The sequence below is a fragment of the Myotis nattereri genome (assembly GCF_964212035.1).
Source record: "Myotis nattereri genome assembly, chromosome: 16".
Classification (NCBI taxonomy): domain Eukaryota; kingdom Metazoa; phylum Chordata; class Mammalia; order Chiroptera; family Vespertilionidae; genus Myotis; species Myotis nattereri.
The window spans coordinates 30,918,287-30,940,811 of NC_138091.1; the positions used below are offsets into that span (position 1 = coordinate 30,918,287).

Sequence of the window (22,525 nt, forward strand, 5' to 3'; positions counted from 1 at the left end):
ATCGTAATGTAAATATCTGATATTCAGGATGGTCTTAGGCGACCCCTGTAAAAGGGTCGTTTGACCACCAAAGGGGTCGCAACCCACAGGTTGAGAACCACTGCCTTACCCAGTTACTTCTCTGTGATCTGGAAGTCAATTATTGAACAAGAATAATCTAAGTGATTAGGCCATTGTTAAAAAATAGTAATCCTGCCAACTCAATTTTCAAATGTCAATAATTATTTGTGAAATTTCTTCCTTATGTGTCCTGTCCTTGTGAATTAAAAAAAAAAAAATTAAGACACAGTCCCTACCTATTAGGGGATATTCCAATATTTTGGTAGATGTGGATACTGAGTAGTTAGTTGGCTCATTCATTTTTATTTTTAGGTCATCCTTGTTACTTTTACAAATTCCAGTTCTACTTCTGCTCTCTGGCTAACAGGTTATCTCATCAGTGTTTATGTAAGCTCACAAAAATAACAGCTAGGAGTTCTAAGATGGTTTATAATTTTTAAAAACCATAGATATTCAAAGTAAAAGGATATTTTATTCTATTCCTCTCAGTGCTCTTCAAACCCTCATATTTGTGACAGTTTATTTTAATAACATCTACCTGGGCCCTTCCACGTTTAATGCAGCATCCTTCCCTTCCTACCTTTCTGAAAGCATTGTCTGCCACAGTTGACCTAGCTCATGAACAATTTCAACAAAGTTTTAAATAAATAGAACTCCCTGAAATGCAGGTAAATTAAACCAGGCCAATCTCCCAATTAAAGTATCTTGAAGGGAATGTGCAGTCATTTGGGACCTGTACAATGTGCTACATTGTCAATTCACTTCTTCATTTTAAACAACCCCACTTCTCACCAGTGTACTGTAGATCGCTTGAAAACTCCACAAGCAGCATACTTGAAATATCAGGCATTTTTCTTTAAAACATCTGGGTTTCTCTTCAAGTGCCAGTGACTGAGGTTTATGTGCTGGTGTGTCTATGTGGGTAAGAGATATTTACAGGTATTGAATTTGCTTAAAAAACTTAATTTTTGTGTCTCTTGCTATAATCTTTGCAGGCTTATGGGTGAAGACATTTTCTTTGAGCTTCTGTTAAGTACATTTCTATGATGCCACATTTTCTAGGATTAAGTCTGCTAAAAGAACAACAACACACAGCTTCTCAGAAACATCAGATAATTATTTAGTGTCTTTTGTTGCAGTTATGTTGCTTTGTTTGTACATCACATAAGCTACCAGAAATTTATTTGCTTCTAGAATTTACTTGGAACACACAATTTGGGAAGAGTTTACTATGAGCCCATTAAAGACCGGCATGGAAACATCCTGATAGTCACCATCAGAGAGGTGGAGATGCTCTATTCATTTTTTAATGGCAAATGGATGCAGATCTCAAAGCTGCAAAGCCAGAGGAAGTCTCTGTCAACACCTGAGGAACCAACAGCTTTAGACATTTTACTGATAACCATCCAGGTATGTAGTCTTTTCAATTTCCTAATATATTTAAAGTTCCAAACACACTTATTGAGGCTCTAATGAAATACACCAAAATCTATTTACATATGCAATGATGAAGTGGAGAGGTCCAGAGACATGTCATGGTTTATATTCCACACATTGGAAAGATTCAGAAGCTTGTTTTCATTTTATCTAACTTTCCCAATCCGGAATTCAAGTATTGGCACCTTGAGGATGCCCCTGACCCAATGAACCAATGAGAAACAATGAGACAAATATTTGAGCAGGGATCTACACATAGTATAATCAAAACATTAAACCAATAACTGAATGTACTACAATAATAATACATTTCTAAACTATATATGTATTTGTGTGTGTGTGCATGTATGTATCACTTGGGACAAAAACACTCATAATATTTACTCTTGCTTGTTCCTTGAACTACTCCCTCAAGACAGACAGTCAGCCATGTTTAAATCCATTTTAGGCATGAAATAACTGAGGCTCGATGATATGATGTGACAGAGGCAGATTTAGTGAAGCTAGTGAAGATTTTTGTATCATTCAGCTCTTCACCTGCACAAGCCCCTTCAAGGCCCTCGCAGAAATCCTAACAATTTCACATTCATAATTGTGTATTCTCTACCTTAAGGAAAGAACCCAAGATTGCATTAGGTTCAAGCACCACCAAACTTGGATTTGCCACTGAGCACACAGCTAGAAAAGGACAGAGCCAATACTTGAACTTAGATCTTCTGATTGTAAGCAGGTTTCTCTTCTCTCCGCTACATTATATCATATTCCAGGGCAGGAGGTAGGATTTCAGTGAGTGGGGAATGGGAGATAAAATGAAAGATGAGAGACTTGCCTGAGAACTGAATACCACCAAAATTCAAATTCAAGCAGCTTAGATCAGACTCTTAACGAGGATGGCAGAACCAGGATACGTTCCCACATCATGCATGCTCCATGCATGCCACCAAACTGCCTCACATGTTCTTATGTGAATTTGGGTTTCAAGATGTCTTTTTCTTGCTTTATTTAAATTTAGTGATGGGGATGAGTTCTATAGAACTGTCCAGTTAGGTGGCAAAGCTGGGAGAAACATCCACCTTGAGCCCTATGCAACCCATGACATACTAGTATATTCACAAGAAAGCCAATCTGTAGTAATGGAGAAATAAAGGGCTCAATCCCACACTAACAAACCAAATCCAAGCCTTGGCCCACTAGCGCCCTATGATCACCCTAAACAGCTAAGACCACTTATTTCCATTCCCCACTGAGGGGTGGCTACGACAGTAAGGTCACCTTTCTATTAGTTGCACCAGCCCAAACAAGGACAAAGTCCAAAGAAGCAAAGGTAAGCTAATTGGTCAAAGCCTCTGGATTTGATTTTATGGAATCTGAGTTCATATGAAATTGATAGAGGGTGGGTGTGTGTGAAAAGGTGGAGGCAGGGAACACAGACACATTCGTGGCTCCCCTCTTCACCTTTTATAAGCAAGTGCTAAAAGAAACATTTTAAAAATCATAATAAATTGAGCTTTTACAGGGTGACTAATACACTAATCCCCTATAGGGATAAACTGGGGTCTGGGCTACCTTCCCTCCTAGAAACAGCACAGGCCCCAGCGTGATATAATACCTGGTTTCTCCTAGACTTATTACATTAAAAATGTGTTACAGGTGCAGAAAAATTCCAATCTGGCGAAAGGTTGTTAGAGAAGGAGACCAAAAATAGAGGCAAGATCAGGTTTCCACCCAGATCCAAGTGGAAAATTTACCCCCGCTGACTGGCACATTCCTGCTTGATGTCATTCCCGCCCACCCCCACTCTCCTTTCTCCTCTTCTATTTTTCTCTTTCACCCCTTTCCCAAATAGGTCTTACACTGGAGAGGAAATGGGGGATAAAACTAGTAGGGCTGGTATTCAATCACTCCCAGATTTAAGATTAAATATGTCAGGAGGTGGCCCCACCAATTCAACATGAAAGTAGAGATAGGTTGTGGTGGTTGCCCAAAACTGACTAGGTAATTCCCACAATTCTGGGCCACAAACCAGTCTTTTTTCAGGGTCAGTAGACTGATAACCACCAGGCCTTCTGATTGGAAGCCTGGGCCTCTTTCTGCTACATCACATGACATTCTGAGACACAATTTTGGAATCAGACTGACTGGGTATGATTCCTGACTCCTTTTCTAGTTATACTAGAGGACCGGTGCATGAAATTCATGCACTGGGGGGGGGGGGGGTCTCTTAGGCCGGCCTGTGCCCTCTCGCAGTCTGGGGTATGTCCACCTGTTGGCAGTCAGACATCCCTCTTGCAGTCCGGACCCCTCGCTCCTTACCACCCGCCTGCTCCCTGTTCCTTAGCGCTGCTTTGGAGGCGGGAAAGGCTCCCGCTGCCCTCGCCAGCCGTGAGCCCAGCTTCTGGCTGAGCGGCACTCTCCCTGTGGGAGCATACTGACCACCAGGGGGCAGCTCCTGCTTTGAGAGTCTGCCCCCTGGTGGTCAGTGGGCATCATAGTGACCAGTCGTTCCGGTCATTTCGCCATAATGGTCGCTTAAGCTTTATTATATAGACTAGAGGCCAAGGTTCCCTCAGCCTGGCTTACCCCCTCTCACAGTCCAGGAGCCCTCAGGGGATGTCCTACTGATGGCTTAGGCCCACTCCCACTGAGGGAGGCAACCAGGTTGATCAGGGGAAGGCACCATCCCCATTACCCTGCTGCTGCTGCCACTGCCAGCTGCGGCAGCTGCCTGAGCCCCAGGCCTCACAGCTGCCAGGGTTCACGGCTGCCTGAGCCCACGGCTGCTGTGAGTCCCAGGCCTCACAGCCGCCAGGGATCGCAGCTGCCTGATCCCACAGCTGCCTTAACCCATGGCTGCCGTTGAGTCTTGGGCCTCACAGGCAAGGCTCATGGCTGCCATGAGCCCTGGGCATCACAGCCACCAGGGCTCAAGGCTGCCTGAGCCCATGGCTGCCTGAGCCCTGGGCCTTGAAGCTGCTGTGGCTTTGTCTGGATGGACGTCCGAAAGACGTCCAACCTAATTAACATATTACCCTTTTATTAGTATAGACTAGGGGCCCGGTGCACGAAATTCGTGCACTGGGGGGTGGGGGGATGTCCCTCAGCCCAGCCGACCCCTCTCACATACTGGGAGTCCTCAGGTGATGTCCTAGTGACAGCTTAGGCCCACTCCCTGCTCCCCTTGGAGATAGGGCCTAAGCTGCAGTCTGGCCTCCCTTGGTGGGAGGTGACTGGGCAGATCAGGGGAAGACACCAGCCCCATCACCCCACTGCTGCAGCCACTGCCAGTCACCGCAGCCACCAAGGTGTTTTCATCAACACAGACTCCCATCCCTTCACCATGAAAAAATGACAACTTTCTTTAGGCATTTTCAAGATGTGTCTTTCATATAATAATAATTTCTTTATTATTTTTTTTAGCCTCACCTGAGGATATGTTTCCATTGATTTTTAGAGAATGTGGAAGAGAAAGGGAAAGACAGAGAGAAACATCAAAGTGAGAGGAACACTTTGATTGGTTGCCTCCTGCATGAGCCCTGACCTGGGCCCTGGCCAGGGAGGAGCCTGAAACCTAGGTACATGCCCTTGGTCACAATTGAACTCAGACCCTGCCATCGGCAGGCCAAGGCATTATCCACTGAGCCAAAGTGGCTAGGGCAGGATCTGACATTTCTTAGCCCTCCAGCAGCGGACCTTCATTTTTTTTCGCCAGGAGTGTGGTGAAAAACCCTCGATCACCTTTTTGGATTATTACCCAAGTTACTAAGAATGTTACCAGTGGCATACAGGGAGCTTAACCAGTGAGCCATCAGAAAAGGTGTTTCCTCTGTAGTTCACACCAATCGCCGGCTTGGCCCCCCATCCCCTGCCCCCTCCGCCCCAGGCCTGATGCCTCTGGCCCAGGCTTCAGGCCTGGGCAGGGGACCCCCATCTCCCCCCATCACCAGCTCCGCCCTCACGCAGGCCTGACGCCTCAACCAGAGGCGTCAACCCCCATCACCCTCTGATTACCAGAGGCGTCAGGCCTGGGCAAGGAACCCCCATCTCCCTCCGATCGCCAGACTGGCCCCTTACCCAGGCCTGACACCTTGGCCAGAGGCGTCGACCCCCATCAATCATCCTCTGATCGCTGGATCGGCCCCTTGCCAAGGCCTGATGCCTCTTCCAGAGGCGTCAGGCCTGGGCAGGGGACCCCCAGACCACTCCGATTGCCAGCTCCACCCCCTGCCCAGGCCTTACGCCTCAGCGAGAGGTGTCAGGCCTGGGCAGGGGACCCCCATCTCCCCCCAGTCACCGGTTTCTGGGCGGCTTCTGGGGCCGGCCTGCGGCCCGGGATGGCAGCTCGTGCTGGCGGCTGTGCTGTCCCGCCCTACCTGCAGTATGCAAATTAACCGCCATCTTTGTTGGAGGTTAATTTGCATAACGTGCTGATTAGCCAATGGGAGGCGTAGCGAAGGTACGGTCAATTACCATGTTTGCCTATTATTAGATAGGATGACTAGGGCAAGTTACTTATTTCTCAACTCTTGTAGTTCCTCCTTTGGGGGGGGAAAAAAAAAACAACAACCTACTTCATAGGGTTCTAATGAAAAGTAAATGAGTTAACATATGAAACACTAGAAGGGTAGCACAAAGTGACTACTCAATAAATGTTAGTGATTTTTATTATTTCTCTACTCAGAAAAATCCAAGTAATGCTAGGCTCTCCTTAGGGCACACCGAGTCGATCTCCTCATCCTTACTGTCCCAGGGGACCCCAAGCACTGGTTCAATCATCCCTCAACCATTTTCTCCCTTCCTCTACCTTTTCATAAGAACTAAGGAAAAGTTGTGTAAAGGCTGTATGATCCACAGTGGGGATTTCAAAAACAGATACAGGCTTCAACAAAATCTGGGCCCATAACTAATCTACTAATTCCTAGTGCCCCAGGGAAACTTCAGGTCCACCCCTCTCAAATGCCCAACCTTCTCAAGTCCCAGACTTTATAACAGGCCTCTCTCATATATTTGGGAGAGAGAGAGAAATCCTTCCCATACTTTCCTGGAAAGGAAGAGAGTCATTACAAACAAGCTAGTGTCCCTCTGAACAAACTGACAATGAGAGCATTTCCAATAGGGAGGTCCCTCTCAGGTGCTGAGTTACTCTGACCATGGTCTTCAGGAGCCACTTCAATAATTGAAAGCCTCACAGGTGAAGTTTTCTCTGAATATTAATCTCTCATTTGTACTATACTTTAAGTTTATAACACTTTGTCACATCTATGATATCATTTAATCCTCACAAAAACCCAATGAGGTTGAATGGGTAATTTTATTGTGGCCAATTCATAAATCAAGCTATGGATTTCAGAAAAATAACTGGCCAGAGTCATATCAGCCAAAAAACAGCAAAGAAGGGACTAAGACTGACGTCTTCTGACTCCTAGGCTGGTGTTCCCATGCTACCATGCTGCTTTACACACCCTCACCCTCCCTTTCTCTGGATCCTTTTTTAAAAGTTTGATCCTAGAAAAGCTACAATGAAACTTGTCTTCTATCTCCTCCCATCTCTGCTTTCCTTCTCTTAGGCATTCCTTTTTAACTCCAGGGACTCAATATCTTCTTATACCTGAGATGCCCAGGACCTACTATCTTGTCTGCCTTTTTTGCTTTTTTTCTAGCTCATTCCTGTCCCAAGCCTCTAACATGGGGATCAAAAACTGCTGGAATTGGGAAACTAATGGAAATGAGCCAGGTGGGCTGGATATAAGAAACAATTGACTTCACACATATACTTGTTCACTGATGTCTACAACAGAATTATTCACAGTAGCCAAATGCCCAACAACTAATGAATGAATAAATAAAGCAGCATATCCATCGAATAGAATATTACTCAGCCATAAAAATTAATGAAGTACTGACCCATGCTATGACAGGAATGAAGCCTAAAAGCATTACGCTAAGTGAAAGAAGCCAACATGAAATGCCACATACTGCATGATTCCATTTATATAAGATGTCCAGAATAGACAAACTCATAAAAGTGTATCTGCGGTTCCAGGGACAGGATTGTAATGACAGCAAAGTTGTTGTGTATTTTTTAAGTGATGAAAATGGTCTAAAATTATATAGTGGTGATAGCTGCACAAACTTGTGAATATAGTAATACCACTGAATTTCACACATTAGAATGTTGAATTTTATGGTATGTGAATTATATCTCAATGAAAAAAATAGTATAGAAGTAACAGAGATTATAGTATTCTTGAGATCATTTAAAGAACAGCCTTATTCAGCCTCAGCTAATTGCAGTGGAGGAAAGTAGTCCCAATGCTGAAATGTTTTCCAATTTTTAAAGAAAAGCTGAAAGTTCCGAGTTTTCAATAAAATCTCTTTATTTTTAAAAGTTAAAAAAATAATCCAGAAAATTTAAATTCTTTGTAGTACAATGATCATGGGCTGGCCCACAAAGACCACAAGCCACCATTTTATGAGTTCTGCTATCCCTGGACAATTCTGCTTCCATCCCCTATCCAACTAAACAAAAACCTTGTGGTTACTGGAAAAGTAACTATATATCATTCTTCTAACAAGTTCTTAGGCTATCTGATCAATGAAGAGCAGTTGGACATATAACTCTTCGTAGTTACTGCACCAGCACAGCATATTCTGTCCCAGAGGCCCTGCCCCAGACCCCACTCCCTCTTGGCCTCTCACTTCATATTTAATAAACATTTTTTCAGCACCAAGTAGGTGCCAGGAACTCTTCTAGGTGCTATAGAAAAAACAAATGAATAAGTCAAGGTCCCTGGTCTCAAGGAGTTCAGTCAGGGGAGACAGACAGACCTGTAAACAAATCAAGGTAATACAAGGCAGAATTAAACCAGAGCCTGATAGCAGCACAAACAGCGTACTATGGAAACACAGACAAAGCAGCTATTAATTCTACCTGGAAATATCAGGGAAGGCGTTGTAGAAGAGGTGACAGTTGGCTGAGCCATGAAGGGTAAGTTAAGTTCACCAGGTGGAAAAAAAAAGAGAGAAAGAGATGGGGGAGGGAAAGATAGAGGGAGAGGGGGAATGAAAAAGGTAGAGGAGAGGAAAGGTAGGAGGGAGAAAGGAAGGAGATAAATAGAATTAAATACAGAGCATGGTAAAAGAAATGAGGCAGGAGCTAGAAAAGTCAATCTTCACCCTCCCTTGGGTCCACAAGGACTCTTACACATTTTTCTTATGGCCCTTATCACACTGGGTTAGAAAAACTTGCTTACATTTAGTTCTCACATACTGAAATGTGAGTTCCATGAAAGGATCATGTCTTATTCATCTTGATGTCATTAATACCCTAACTGTGGTCAGCAAACCACGGCTTGCGAGCCACATGCGGCTCTTTGGCCCCTTGAGTGTGGCTTGAGTGTGGCTCTTCCACAAAATACCACGTGTGGGTGCACACATACAGTGCGATTGAAACTTCGTGTCCCATGCACAGAAGTCGGTATTTTGTGGAAGAGCCATATTCAAGGGGCCAAAGAGTCGCATGTGGCTCGCGAGTCGCGGTTTGCTGAGCCGCAGTTTGTCGACCACTGCCCTAGCACAATGCCTTATATGTAGTAAGTGCTCAATACAAGTTGGTAGAATGAGTGAATTCGTGAACCAACAAGAAAAAAAATCAAAAAAGAGATTAGGGCATGCACGGGGAATGAAAAAGGGATCCATCTTGGCTGGAGATAAGAGATGAAAAAGGGCTGTAGTGGAAGTAGAGGCTAGAAATGTGGTTTAGTGGTCAAATGAAGCAATGTGTAAACCCAAAGGCATTTGATTTGGTTTAGGGGGTCTTTCTAGTGTACCTCACATTATGTGAATGGGATAGCTTCTTTCTCTTCCTCTGCATTTCTTAGGCCCAAAACATTCTAATGAAGGATAAAATGACAATGTAAAGACAGGAACACACATAGTAGATGCTCAGTAACAGTCTTCTAAAAAAAATTGAATGAAAGAGTAAATTACTCCATCCCAGAATGGTGTTGGCTTTTACATAACCACAGTATGTTCCCAGCTCACATTCTATCTGTGGTCAGTCTGACCCCCACATCTTTTTTCTCTTATACTCATACCCATCCTATACTTGTACTGGGGTTTGGGTCTCTACAAGCACATTTTCTTATTAAGTTTAAACCCTAATTATGATAAGCTTATTTTTCCAATGCACAGGGTCATTCAGAGCTTTATTACTATTTTCCAGAAAATCCAAACCACACTAAACTTGGGACCCACAAATTTGATACACATTTTTTATTTCTTTATCTGGAATGTCAATAAAAAAGCTGGGAAGAGTGGCCCTCAGGGCCAGTCTTTATTGGTCCATCACTCAAAATGTCTACTATTCCCACACCATTTCTATCATTCACAAATCTTCACCTCAGATATTTAGCTTATTAAAGTAATACAGTAAAGACTCTTCTTTTCACAGATTATCTAGTGAAACAGATTCCACTGGAGACTTCTCCCTGATCCAGTGTCTCAGGATTTTCTGACTAGCTGCAAATTGATTGTTAGATGGTTCTTTTTCATTTCTCCCAAAGATCAATAAGTTGGCAGTCTTTAATTACTAGGGTCATCCTGTGCTTCTCCCCTTCCTGTTTCAAAGATAGGCATATTTGCCCTTTTCTAGTCTTGAGGGACTTTCTAGTTGTCCATCACTTCTCAAAAATATTGACCTGTGAGTTTGTGGCCACATCTGCTTGTTCAGCAAGTACTCCCCTAGGGTGCATATCATCAAATTCTGTCCATCTGAACACTTCCATCTTCCTCCTCTCATTAACCATTTCTCTCTTTGATTACCTATTCATTTCTTAAAATTTCACCTTGACTGAAGCTCCTCTAGTCAACTACTCACCTGTGATCTGTTCTGAGACAGGATAAAAGACATTAAAAAGTCAAGCTGTATGGAACTCCTAATATTAATAAGAATGCCTTCCTTCTTGATCATGAAATCAAATTTCTTTCTAGTCTTTTTCATCAAATATCTTAAAAATTACTTAGCTTTTTCCTTTTCTGTATTCGCTAGTTATGTGACCATTTATGACCCCAGCTGTGGCCATTCTTATTTTGTTCCTCTTCTGCTATTCTCTGTTCTGTTTTAGGAAACTGTCCTGATTTCCACATGTTGAGTATCTATTACATATAGAATTAGCATTGGGTACCAAGGAAACAAAGCAATAAAAAACACAGCAACACCATTAATTTCATAGTCTAGTTCAAAAAAAGAGCATAAAAGAAGAAAAATATAAGCTAAGTACTCCTTCATCTGTATGCCAACACTATCTCTATTATAAAATTGATTTCAGTATATAGTGATAATTTGTTTACTCATCTTCTTGACCTCTTCAAAAGTAGTGCTCATAGCAAGTTACCTGAAACCCCAATGTTTCCTGTAGAGCCTGGAATTCAGTATGTTTGGTAGAGGATGGAACAAAGGAGACAATACACAATAGCATGTATTAGGTGTTGCAAATCGTTAATTCTACAGAGGAGAGATTACTCCTTCTTAGTGGCCAAGAGAGACTTCAATACCTCTCTGTTCCATATAAAATTTTGTGCAAGTATAATGTTTGTTTTCCTTTTCCTTTTCACCTTCCCTACATTTAGTGGTAGCGATGATTCCCTCTTTTTTTACTCACTTTGAAAATCAGACTAAACTCTGGCCTATAGGAATCTTCATAATCAGTTACATGACTCATCACTGTTAACACTGTTTAACTCCCATGCTGCCCAAATGTTTAAAAAGTCATACCTACTGAAATGGGGGAGGGGGAATCTGTATTTCCAATTATTCGTTATCTGAGTTATTGCAGTAATATAGGGAAGCTAAAGTCACACCCTAAATAGTTCACTAGAGAACTTACAACATATAAAACAAGACTTGACTCAAACGTCCCTCTGTGCTATATAACAGGCTGGCACTTCCTGTTATACCAACAACTTCATTTAGTCTCTGCTGCCTGTGGAATATTGTGTTGTGACAATACAATGCAAATCTATTATAAGGTAAATTTTAAATTTTGTAAAAGTACAGAATTTTGTGAAGCTGATGAAGATGATGTGGAAAACTAACCAATCACATGCAAAGCCAGTTACAATTCAGCAATAGACCAGTTAACAACTGAAGAACATAAAAGGAACAAGTATTTTATAAGAGAATGACATAAATATCAAATATTTTTTAAATGCCAGGGGGAAAAAATATGAAACTTTCACAAACTCTTGAAAAAACTATCCTCTTCATTGTGAAAGTCAAATGTAAGAAACAGCATTTCATACAATTTCAAACAGCATATCATACAATTTAGTCTAAAAAAAGTTATGACAAAAAAAGAACCAATACTTGATTCTCTCTTCATTTTCAGAATTAGTCAATACATATAACTACAATTTAAATTTTAATAAGATAAATAAATCTATTGTGTTACATTGTTTCATTTCTCAAGATAAAGAATCAATTAAATCTTTTCTACTACTACTATAAAATTTTTATCCTATTTTAAGTGGTGTCATTTAAAATAGACTTTTCCTAATACCAATTATCCTGAAATAATGAGGCTTCCTGTACAGCTTTATCAGCATTTACACTTGTAAATTTCTGTTTCCCCAGCTAGACAATAAGCCCTCCAAGGACAGAGATTATAAATTCTAGTTTTCTTTAGTACCTGCCTCCACTACCATCTGTCCATAGCTAATCACAGCCGACACACCTCCCCCTGTTCAGAAATCTGAGGAAAATAAGCATGTAGAATATATTAATAACTGGTTACCTGACTTGGAGGACAAGTCTCCTGAAGGTAAGATGGTCTGTCCCCAACCTTCATGGTGTTATCTGAGGTGTTTCGCCTAATTTCTTAGCTCCAGCACCTTTAATTCATGACATGTTGCACCTAAGAAAGAAAAAGGTTTTGAGATCGCCTTTCAAGGAGTTTTTTGTTTCTGCTTGTTTTTTTCACCTTACAGGATATTCTCTCCTATCACAAAAGGAGTCATCAACGTCTCTCTCCTGGATTATATCTGGGTTATCTAAAGCTGTGTAGCTCTGTGGACCAGATCAAAGTTCTTGTTTCTCAAAAGTTGCCCAACATTCTCTGCCATGTTAAGATCCGTGAAAACCATAACATTTCCAAGTAAGTTATGAGGCGTTGGATTTTCCTCCTGGTGAAACAATGGCTTGAGAGATGGTGTGATGTGTCAGAAGGAAAATGAAGTGTTGAACTTCCCAGTACTGTTTCTATAGTGAGATATCCTCAGGAGCCAGCACACGGGGGCAGACACCAAGCTGCATATTAACATCAGGATAGGAGGGCTGGTGGTGTGGGTGAAAGAAGTGAGCCCATCTAAGGGGGCACTATCCTTTCACTTTTCTCTCTATATTATTCATGGTACAGCCACTGGTGCACAACTGGTTAATGTGTAGGAGTCCTTTACTTTCAACATTGCTATTTTCAATATCTTTTCTTCACACCCTAATAAGTCATTATTTTTTTAATATGACTATGGAAATGGGTTCTAGTAAACCACTGATTTCCCCTTAATCATAAAGGGCTGCCCCTCCACCATCATTCTCCCCACCCCTAACCCTCTAGCCTGGGGACTTTGTAAGTTTTCTATACTCTTTATGATTCTCTAGGGCAGAAAAGATGTAACAAGGCCTGAGCTTCTGGAAACTCCTCTATGGTTTGGCATCAGGGTGAACTGCCCTGTTCGTTGTGGGAAGGTTGCCCAATCTTGGTAATCTGGCTCAGCTTTACAACTAGCCCTCTAGCAGGTCTCTGAAAGTCTACTGAATTGTGCTTAACATGAAAAAAAAAATTGTTTAAAGGGAAAGGAACGAACAAATAAGAAAAAGAACTCTCCAGAGATTTTCAGACTTCAGAGTACAAGTTAGATACCCAAACTCTAGTTATACCTATGGATTTATTTACCAAAGGTGACTCTAATGTGGTCGTTTAAAGTTTTGGCAAGCTGATTAACTCTACTGTCTCACAATGTTTATTAAATACTACTTGATACAATGAAGATGATGATGATGGTCTCTTCAAAGAACTCAGTAGCTGCCATATTCTCTTTCACTTATCAACTACACCGAGACTTTAAGTCTGCCATCTGGTGGTCACTTCTACAATCAGCATTAGTGATCTCAGCCTTTCCCAAGAGGTTATAACATTCATTTGTAGGTTGACTCAGCAACAAATACTCTCATCCATTTTCTAGATCTGTGTCTTAAAGGTTTAGACTCTATCTTTTAGTGGTTATACCATCTACTTTCCCCTTGCCAAAACTCCAAGTTTCGTTTTTATGGGAGATTCCAGTATCCTTCACTCTGCCAGTTCCATCTCCCTCGTCCTTAGCAATTAAGCTGATTAACGGTTAGATATTTTATGGTATTCCTAACAGTAATTTATTTTCTAATTTGATTACAGGTGATATTTTAGCAATGTTCTCCTTCAGGTTTTGTGTATACTTGTGCTAGTCAGACCCCCTCAGTTAGTTTTCAATATCAGCTATGAGAGAAAGAAACAGTTCCCACACAGGTTCTCAGAGATTTCAGTTATTTATGAAGCCAACAGTATGCCCAGACTGAAGTGGGATTTAATTTTGAGTTTTTTTCTTTTATTGGGACAAAGGGTAAATTTTCCATAGTCTTTTCCAGTGTGGGAATTGAAAGGAAACAGATATCTTAAGAACAGAAACTTTTCTAAGAGGGTAGTTGGTTGAAAGAGAGTGTTTTCTGATGAAAAGCTTATGTCACAATCAATTTCATTTTCTGACCCACAGATTGGAGCCCAGGCTGGTATAATCCATTGGGGAGAGCCCTCAGAGGGTTTCATGAGAGTGGGAACATATGTTAGCACCTCCTCGCTTTCCATCCCCAGAGAGGAGGGCTTTCCTTTCCTCTCTAGCCTGCTCCTGAGAGCATATTACTGTTCCCTGAAGAGTTAGAAGAAGAAACCCAGCCAACTGAATATGTTTAGAGACTTGTACTAAAATACCTGTGGAAACAATGTTACCCAAGAGGCATTTACCTTGATCTTTTCAAGCTCCTTTTGAAGAGGAGCCTTTGGGGAATAAACCAGATGTGCTTTCCTCCCACCACCATTCTTTCTCTTCCCTTCTGCATGACATTTGGGAAAGTTCATTAGGAAGGATTCTAGAGCATGCAGAATAAAGACACATATGACTGTTTGAAAGGGGGATGGAAGCAGTGATGTGTGTCCCCTGGTTCCTTTTATTAGAATTGTCTGGTGTTCCTGTTTGTGATTCTCCTCCAGCTTTTGGGAAGGGGAAAGAAACCAAAATAGTCCCCACGATTACCACAGGCCAGGTTTGAAATGTGCCACATGGTTTGTTGCCTGAGTTGGACCAGAGTCCTGTGGTTACTTAATTGCTGAATTAACCTGCAAATGGCCCTGTGGCAAAATGCAGGTCTTAGAATTTACATAGGATTTTCAGGGGAAGGAAAATAAAGACAAAATATCTAAAAGCTCCAATCTCAAAAATTAAAAACTGATACAAATTAGACCTGCTGTCCTGAGGTAGACGTGGTTTGGTAGGTGAACTAAGCTGAAATTAGAAAAAGCTCATTTTAAACTCCATTTGGGTGTCTAAAAGTTCAAATAGCATAAATTGCATTGAGTTTTAACCACCAAAAATTGGTTACCCAGGTTCTGGACATACACACTAAAAATGTTCTGAGCTGTGTTCTGAACTTTTGTTATATTTCTAATTTTAACTTGACTCAACATACAGAGAGGAGTGGGAATGGGTCCAAAAGATTTCTGGCTCTGAATCTATGGAAAGTGTGGATCATACTTCTGACTGCCCTATGCAATTGTTCTTCTACGAGCTCCAGATGGCAGTGAAAGCTCTCCTTAAGCAGATCAATATACCTCTACACCAGGTACTAGTCTTTACCATTCTATCTTCTTTTTGTGGCAAATGGAAACTGCACTGTGGCATAAAACACAAGAGGAGGTTTTATACACACACACACACACACACACACACACACTCTCTCTCTCTCTCTCTCTCTCTCTCTCTCTCTCTCTCTCTCGGCCCAGTGCACGAAATTTGTGCACAGGGGCGGGGGGGGGGGGGGGGGGAGGATGTCCCTCAGCCCAGCCTGAACCCTCTCCAATCTGGGACCCCTGTGGAATCGAGCCTAAATTGGCAGTCGGACATCCCTCTCACAATCGAGGACTGCTGGCTCCCAACCGCTCACCTGCCTGATTGCCCCTAACTGCTTCTGCCTGCCTGCCTGATTGCCCCTAACTGCTTCTGCCTGCCAGCCTGACCACCCCCTAACCACTCCCCTGCCAACTGATCGATGCCTAACTATTCCCCTGCTGGCCCGATCGCCCCCAACTGCCCTCCCCTGCCAGCCTGGCCACCCCTAACTGCCCTCCCTTGCTGGCCTGATCACCCCTGACTGCCCTCCCCTGCAGGCCTGGTCACCCCCAACTCCCCTCCTCTGCCGGCCAATTTGGTTCTGATTGGTCGGTTTCTATGCCAGTCAGCATCAAAACTTCCTCCTCCTAGGCAGCCATTGGCTCCTCACAGTTCACCCAGATTTCATTCTGATTGGTTGGTTTCTATGCCAGTCAGCGTCAAAAAATCCACCTCCTAGGCAGCCATTGGCTCCTCACAGTGGACCCAGATTTGGTTCTGATTGGTCAGTTTCTATGTCAGTCAGCATCAAAGCTCCGCCTCCTAGACAGCCATTGGTTCCTCACGCTTCACCCAATTTGCTTCTGATTGATCGGTTTCTATGCCAGTCAGCATCTCTGGGCCTATCAACATGGCCTGATCAGAAAGGCAGGGCTGATCAGCAGCCCGGGTGGAGGCCTGGAGAGAAATGGAGGTGCGGCTGCTGGCCTGGCAGGGAGAGAAAGAGAGAGGCAAGTGCTGATCAATAGCTGCCACACAGGCTACGGATCAGACCCTGCTTCTCTCTTCAAGCCTCTCTCTGGGCCTGATTTGCAGCCACCTCAGCAGTCAGTGCTGGGTCACCACGGCAACCCAGCACTGACTGCAGGACTGGCTTCCGGTTGGTCGAGCTTGGTCATGATGAACCAGGGTTTTTATATATTAGGATATATATATATACACACACACACACACACACACACACACACACACATATATACATATATATATATGTATGTATTTCATTTTTCATTGGTTTTAACACCACTTTGCACATATTAGCTCTTTGAATTTGATGCCTACAAGTAGACACAGACTATACTTCTACCCCTTTACTCTAGCTTCTCCATGTTGATTTCTTCCAAGGTTCGTAGACCTCATTTTACAGGGTCTGGTCAAGCAAGGAAAAATCATTGGCTAGCCCACCTTGAAGGGCATCAAGTCTCAACTTCAGGATAGCATAAAGCAAGGGAAAGAAATACATAAATAAATCTATAGTTAGATGTACAAATGATGTATCTAAGAAGACACGTGGTAGTACAATTTATAGCAATGGCCAAGGTTATGCTGTTAACTTTCCACAGAGAATTTACTGTCAAAATTATTGTCTTTAATTCTAACCTCTGCTAACAAGCAATTTCAATAAAAGCTGTTGGCATAGAAGAGAACAGTAAAAGTTTAATTAGCTCTGTCCAATAAATTAACATGATATAGCATTGAATTATTCTTTTATTTATTTACTAGAGGCCTGGTGCACGAAATTCGTGCATGGGGGGAGGGAGGAGGGGTTGTCCCTCAGCCCACCTTGCACCCTCTCCAATCTGGGACCCCTAGAGGGATGTCCGACTGCCCTTTTAGGCCTGATCCCCTAACCGCTTCTGCCTACCAGCTTGATCACCCCCTAACCACTCCCCTGCCAGCCTGATCGATGCCTAACTGGTCCCCTAACTGTCCAATTGCCCCTAACTGTCCTCTCCTGCTGGCCTGGTCACCCCTAACTGCCCTCCCCTGCAGGATTGGTCGCCCCTATCCTCCTCTGCAGGCCTGGTCGCCCTAACTTCCCTCCTTGCCAGCCTGGTCACCCCTAAGTGTCCTCCCAACTGCCCTCCCCTGCAGGCCTGGTCGCTCTCAACTGCCCTCCCCTGCTGGCCCGATCACCCCTAACTGCCCTCCCTTGCCGGCCTGGTCACCCCTAACAGCCCTCCCCTGCAGGCCTGGTTACCCCCAACTGCCCTCCCCTGCAGGCCTGGTTCCCCCCAACTGCCCTCCCCTGCAGGCCTGGTCCCCCCCAACTGCCCTCCCCTGCAGGCCTGGTCCCCCCCAAATGCCCTCCCCTGCAAGCCTGATCCCCCCCAACTGCCCTCCCCTGTAGGCCTGGTCCCCCCAAACTGCCCCCCCTTTCAGGCTTGGTCCCTCCCAACTGCCCTCCCCTGCTGGCCTGATTGCCCACAACTGCCCTCCCCTGACAGCCATCTTGTGGTGGCCATCTTGTGTCCACATGGGGGTGGCCATCTTTGACCACATGGGGGCAGCCATCTTACGTGTTGAAGTGATGGTCAATTTGCATATTACCGCTTTATTAGATAGGACTTTTTGGCCTACCTTCACCTTCTACTCTCACCCAAAACACACACACACACACACACACACACACACACACACAATGAACAAAGTTTACCCTGTAATCAGAAAGACTATTACAGCAGTAACTGTCTCTTTTTAAATAACAGAGAGACAACCATGTATTGGCCTCTGACCCATAGAGGCGAGTATAGAGTACAAACTCCAAGAGTGTTCTTACATTGGGTTATTATTCCGATTCTAAGTTAATACTGCAAGGCTAGTCCTAACAGCCTACACTGGCAAAGAATAAATTGCACAAGATGCCATAAAGACTCTACGGGAGCAAAAGAATATTCTAGGGGTGGCCATGTACTCTGGTGGAGAAAAAAAACTACCAGGTCTACTTGTGACAGTCGATACTATTAAAGGGTTTCTTAGGCTTAGCAGGTTTGAAGCAGCTCATATTTCATTGGTGACTGTTGGGCTACATATACATGTTGGGAGAAGGCTGCTTAACTGCCTAAGAGTGCATACAACAATTTTTTTTTTTATTCTTGTAAAATTTCCTCAGTCCTTGGCCAGAAACTACATTTTTCCCCCTTAACCAACTTAAATTGAAACTAGTGGATTTTTAATTCAATCCATTTTTGTTGCTTCATGTAATTATATTCATCATTTTGAAAAGCCCACAGAATGCAATCATTTTCTACTTTTATAAGAAGCATAAATGTTGTTTTCAGAGTTTATGTGGAACATTACTGCCTTAAATCTTGATTTTATATAGCATTATTAAATGGGCTGAACCCTAATATTTATGTTGTATAAAAATTCCAAGCTTGAAGTCGTGTAATTTTGTTAGATGTTTTATGCCAGTTTGGTGTTGTTTATGTAAGTGCCATGTTGTAACTCTCCTATTTTTCCTCCGCGCGTGTCCCTCTGCAGGCAAGGAACTTCCGCCTCTACACACAGGAGGTGTTGGAAATGGGTCACAATGTGTCCTTTCTTCTCCTGCTCCCTGCCTCAGACGACGTCTGTACAGCCCCAGGACAGAATAATCCTTACACCCCACACTCAGGATTTCTTAACCTCCCTCTTCAGATGTTTGAACTTGGTATAGTAGCTTGTTTCACCTAGAAATATTAACCCAACCTCCTTATAATAAAATCACAAAGTTATATCTGTTCCCCCTTGTCCCAGTGGAGGGTCAATAAATCACATGATGGCTTTGGCAACAACCCTTCCTAGAACTGTGTACAAGTCTGAGAGAAAGCAAAGCTCCAAGACTATGTGCCTGAGCAATAATTATTGAAACCCAGCTAAGGCCCAATGGAGAGGAGGGAATTCTAAACAGAAAGTTCAGTTATCAGGCTGCAGTTCTTGCCTCCCCTTTGCTTTCTTAAAACATAAATACAAGAACTGATGTTTTCATGAAAAGCACTTCTCTCTCTCTCCTTCCCTTTCTCCCTCCCTCCCTCCAACTGGGAAAAAATACTGAAATTAAAATGTAGAGTGTCTATCACTTTGAAGAAAAAAGTCTATAACTTTAAATAGTGCTGATTTATTAAATAGACTCTAATATTAAATACACTCTAAAATTCTAATAGACCATTTGATAAACTGACAGGGTCTCCCAGGAGGCAATATTGTAATTATGTGAGATTCTGAATACTGGAAGATCTTGTCCTGACTTTCAGAAATGAACAGCTTGGGCCCCAGTTTCCTTATTTTTGCAGAGACCCCTGCTGCCCACTGAGAATGTGAATAGGGAGGCTTTGTCTCTTCCCTATGCTGCATCTTGTAACAGGCCAATAAGAGGCAATTAGCAAGAGTTTTGTGGGTTCAAATTGTAAGATTTATGGAAGAGTGAGTGACTAGTGGGTAGAATGGAGGCAGACTCTTTTTGGATTGCTCCCCAGCCACCAGATTTAGAAGCAGACCAGGCAATTGCCCGATGCCTCGTTCTGAGACTTGGGCATCTGAATCTGAATTTATCCTTTGAGGATGAGTGGATTAAGCCTCTCAATTTCCCTTGATCCAAGTAGTTCAAAGGCTCAAAAGCTGATGAAAGCAATTGTTATTTTTCCAGAAGAGGAAAAGTTTTTAAGAGAAGCCTAAATCAGACTTGCAAACTGGGGCTTGAGAGTCCTGGGTCATCTGAGGTATGGCAGAGACAATCACTTAACCTTTCTGTACCTTTCTGTGTCAAATGATTGGCTATGTCACTCCCGAGAGACCTGGATGTAAATATAACTATTTAATAAATTCCCCACCCAAAGAACATCAGACCATGATATAACTGTATTGCTGTTATGAAATATAATTTGGATCAAGGTATTTCAATAGAAGTTACTGAGTATATATACTGGGGCCTAATGTGGAGATGCAGAGATTAGTAAGACAAAAGCTCTGCCCTCACTGGGCTTTTAATACGGTGGCAGGAATAAAATAAGAATACAAATTATTATTGAATGAGGTAAAATGTGCCAAAATCACTAGCATTAAATGATATTAAAATAAGAAAAGAATGCACATTTTCTCAAAGAATATATCAGAAAACTTTCTTGGAGAGGATATTTGATGTGGGTGTTAAAGAATGGACAGGATGTCAATAAACATGGATAATAAGAAAAAGCTTTCTTATTAGGTGGAGCAGAATGAGCAAATACATGAGAATATAAGAACTCAGAAACAGTCAGGAAAAGATCAAGTGGTCTAGTTTGGCTAGATCAGAAAAGAGATGTGAGGAAATCATGGACATAAAGCTATATGGATATTATGGCCATACAGGCCAGTATCTTAAGAGTCAGGCTAAAGAAACTGTTTAAGATAGACTGAAAGCAGGGTTGAGGGGAAATAGTTCAGTCATTACTATAATAGTCCAGTGTTAGGGTAGAAACAAAACCATATATATACACATACATATACATACACACACACACACACACACACACACGAGGCCCGGTGCACAAAATGTGTGCATTTAGGGGGGTCCCTCAGCCCGGCCTGTGCCCTCTCATAATCTGGGAGCCCTCAGGGGATGTCCAACTGCCACGGAGGCAGGAGAAGCTCCCACTATGGCTGCTGCACTCGCCAGCTGTGAGCCCAGCTTCTGGTTGAGTGGCACCCCCACTGTGGGAGTGCACTGACCACCAGGAAGGGCAGCTCCTGTATTGAGTGTCTATCCCCTGGTGGTCAATGCACATCATAGCAACCAGTTGTTCTGCCATTCGGTCAATTTGCAATATTAGTCTTTTATTATATAGGATATAACACTAGGAGTAATCAGGAAGATTGGGCAACTATTTGAATGAGAAAAGGTGAACTCTAGAGACTTCTAGAGTATCCTCATGGTTTTAGCCTCAAAGACTGCAAGATTATTGCTGCCATTACAGGAAGTATGGAAGTCAGAGAAGAAAAAAAGTGATGTTTTCAGCTCAATATCTGAATGGACATGTCCAGTTGGCAGTAGCAACACAGGAGAGGAAGTTGGGTACTAACCACAGAAATTAACCAATATCTATTGATAACATCTGAAGCCATGAAAGTGAATGATTTCCCAGGGATAGATAATGAATAATTAACAGGGAAATGAACTAAGAAAAATACTTCATTAGAGAGATAACCAGGAGTCCATTCTGTGTGGAATGATCATTATTGTTCCATAATTACAGGGGAAAAATACATGAAATTCATTTCCCCATGCCTCAATGGCTTTGGTGGGAACAATCAATGATTTGGTATCAATCACAATGGTATCTGACTCCCAAGACACTGGATGACCAAGCCCTGGAAGTTTTCCTCTCTATTCTGCTTTCTGGGAGGCGCATGCACTGCTGTAGGGCAGCCACATTTTGTCTCACTATTGTTTCTCTCTATGCTATGATTCACTCTCTCCATTCATTTGTTCATTAATAAATACTTAAGTAACTTGCTATGTGCCAAGCACTATTCTAGGTAGTGAAGAATCAGCAATGAACAAACTCTTCAAGGAGTTTACCTTCTAGTGAAGTAGACAAATAGTAAATCAATCAATAAAAAAATAATATTGTAAATGTCAGACAGTAGGGAGGGCTATAGAGAAAAATAAATCAGGGTGCGGGACTGGAGTGAAGTGACAGGAGATACAATTTTGTACAGGATGACCTGGGAAGGCCTCTTTGCAAAAGATACATTTGAACATCTGAGATTTTCATGCAATGAGAACAGCAAGTGCAAAGGCCTTAAAGTAAGAGTGTGTCTGGCTGGGAGAGCATTGTAGGTCGAGTGTAGTGAGCAAAAGCAACAGAGATAGAAAATGAGATTAGAGTCAATAGGGGCCAGACCATGCAGTACATCACAGTCCATGATGAGAATTTTAGATTTCACTTTATGTGTGCTGAGAACCCAATGGAGAATTGTGAACAGTAGAGTAACATATTAAAAAGCTCTGCAAAATCTGGTAGTCCACCCCCCACACACACAAAAATAAAATTAAAAAGCTTAACTTTGTTTAACTCTGCATTTTCCAAATTCATTT

General features: G+C 42.6%; 1 protein-coding gene across 1 annotated transcript in view; it reads left to right on the forward strand.

Moving 5' to 3' along the window:
• Nucleotides 1–22,525, forward strand: part of ANKFN1 (ankyrin repeat and fibronectin type III domain containing 1) — a 482,658-nt gene that overhangs the window by 432,510 nt on the left and 27,623 nt on the right. The window contains exons 16-19 of the mRNA XM_081109618.1: nt 1,255–1,470; nt 12,481–12,647; nt 15,271–15,421; nt 18,952–19,120. Of these exons, the coding sequence (XP_080965744.1) occupies nt 1,255–1,470; nt 12,481–12,647; nt 15,271–15,421; nt 18,952–19,120 (703 nt within the window). The remainder of the gene's footprint in view (nt 1–1,254; nt 1,471–12,480; nt 12,648–15,270; nt 15,422–18,951; nt 19,121–22,525) is intronic.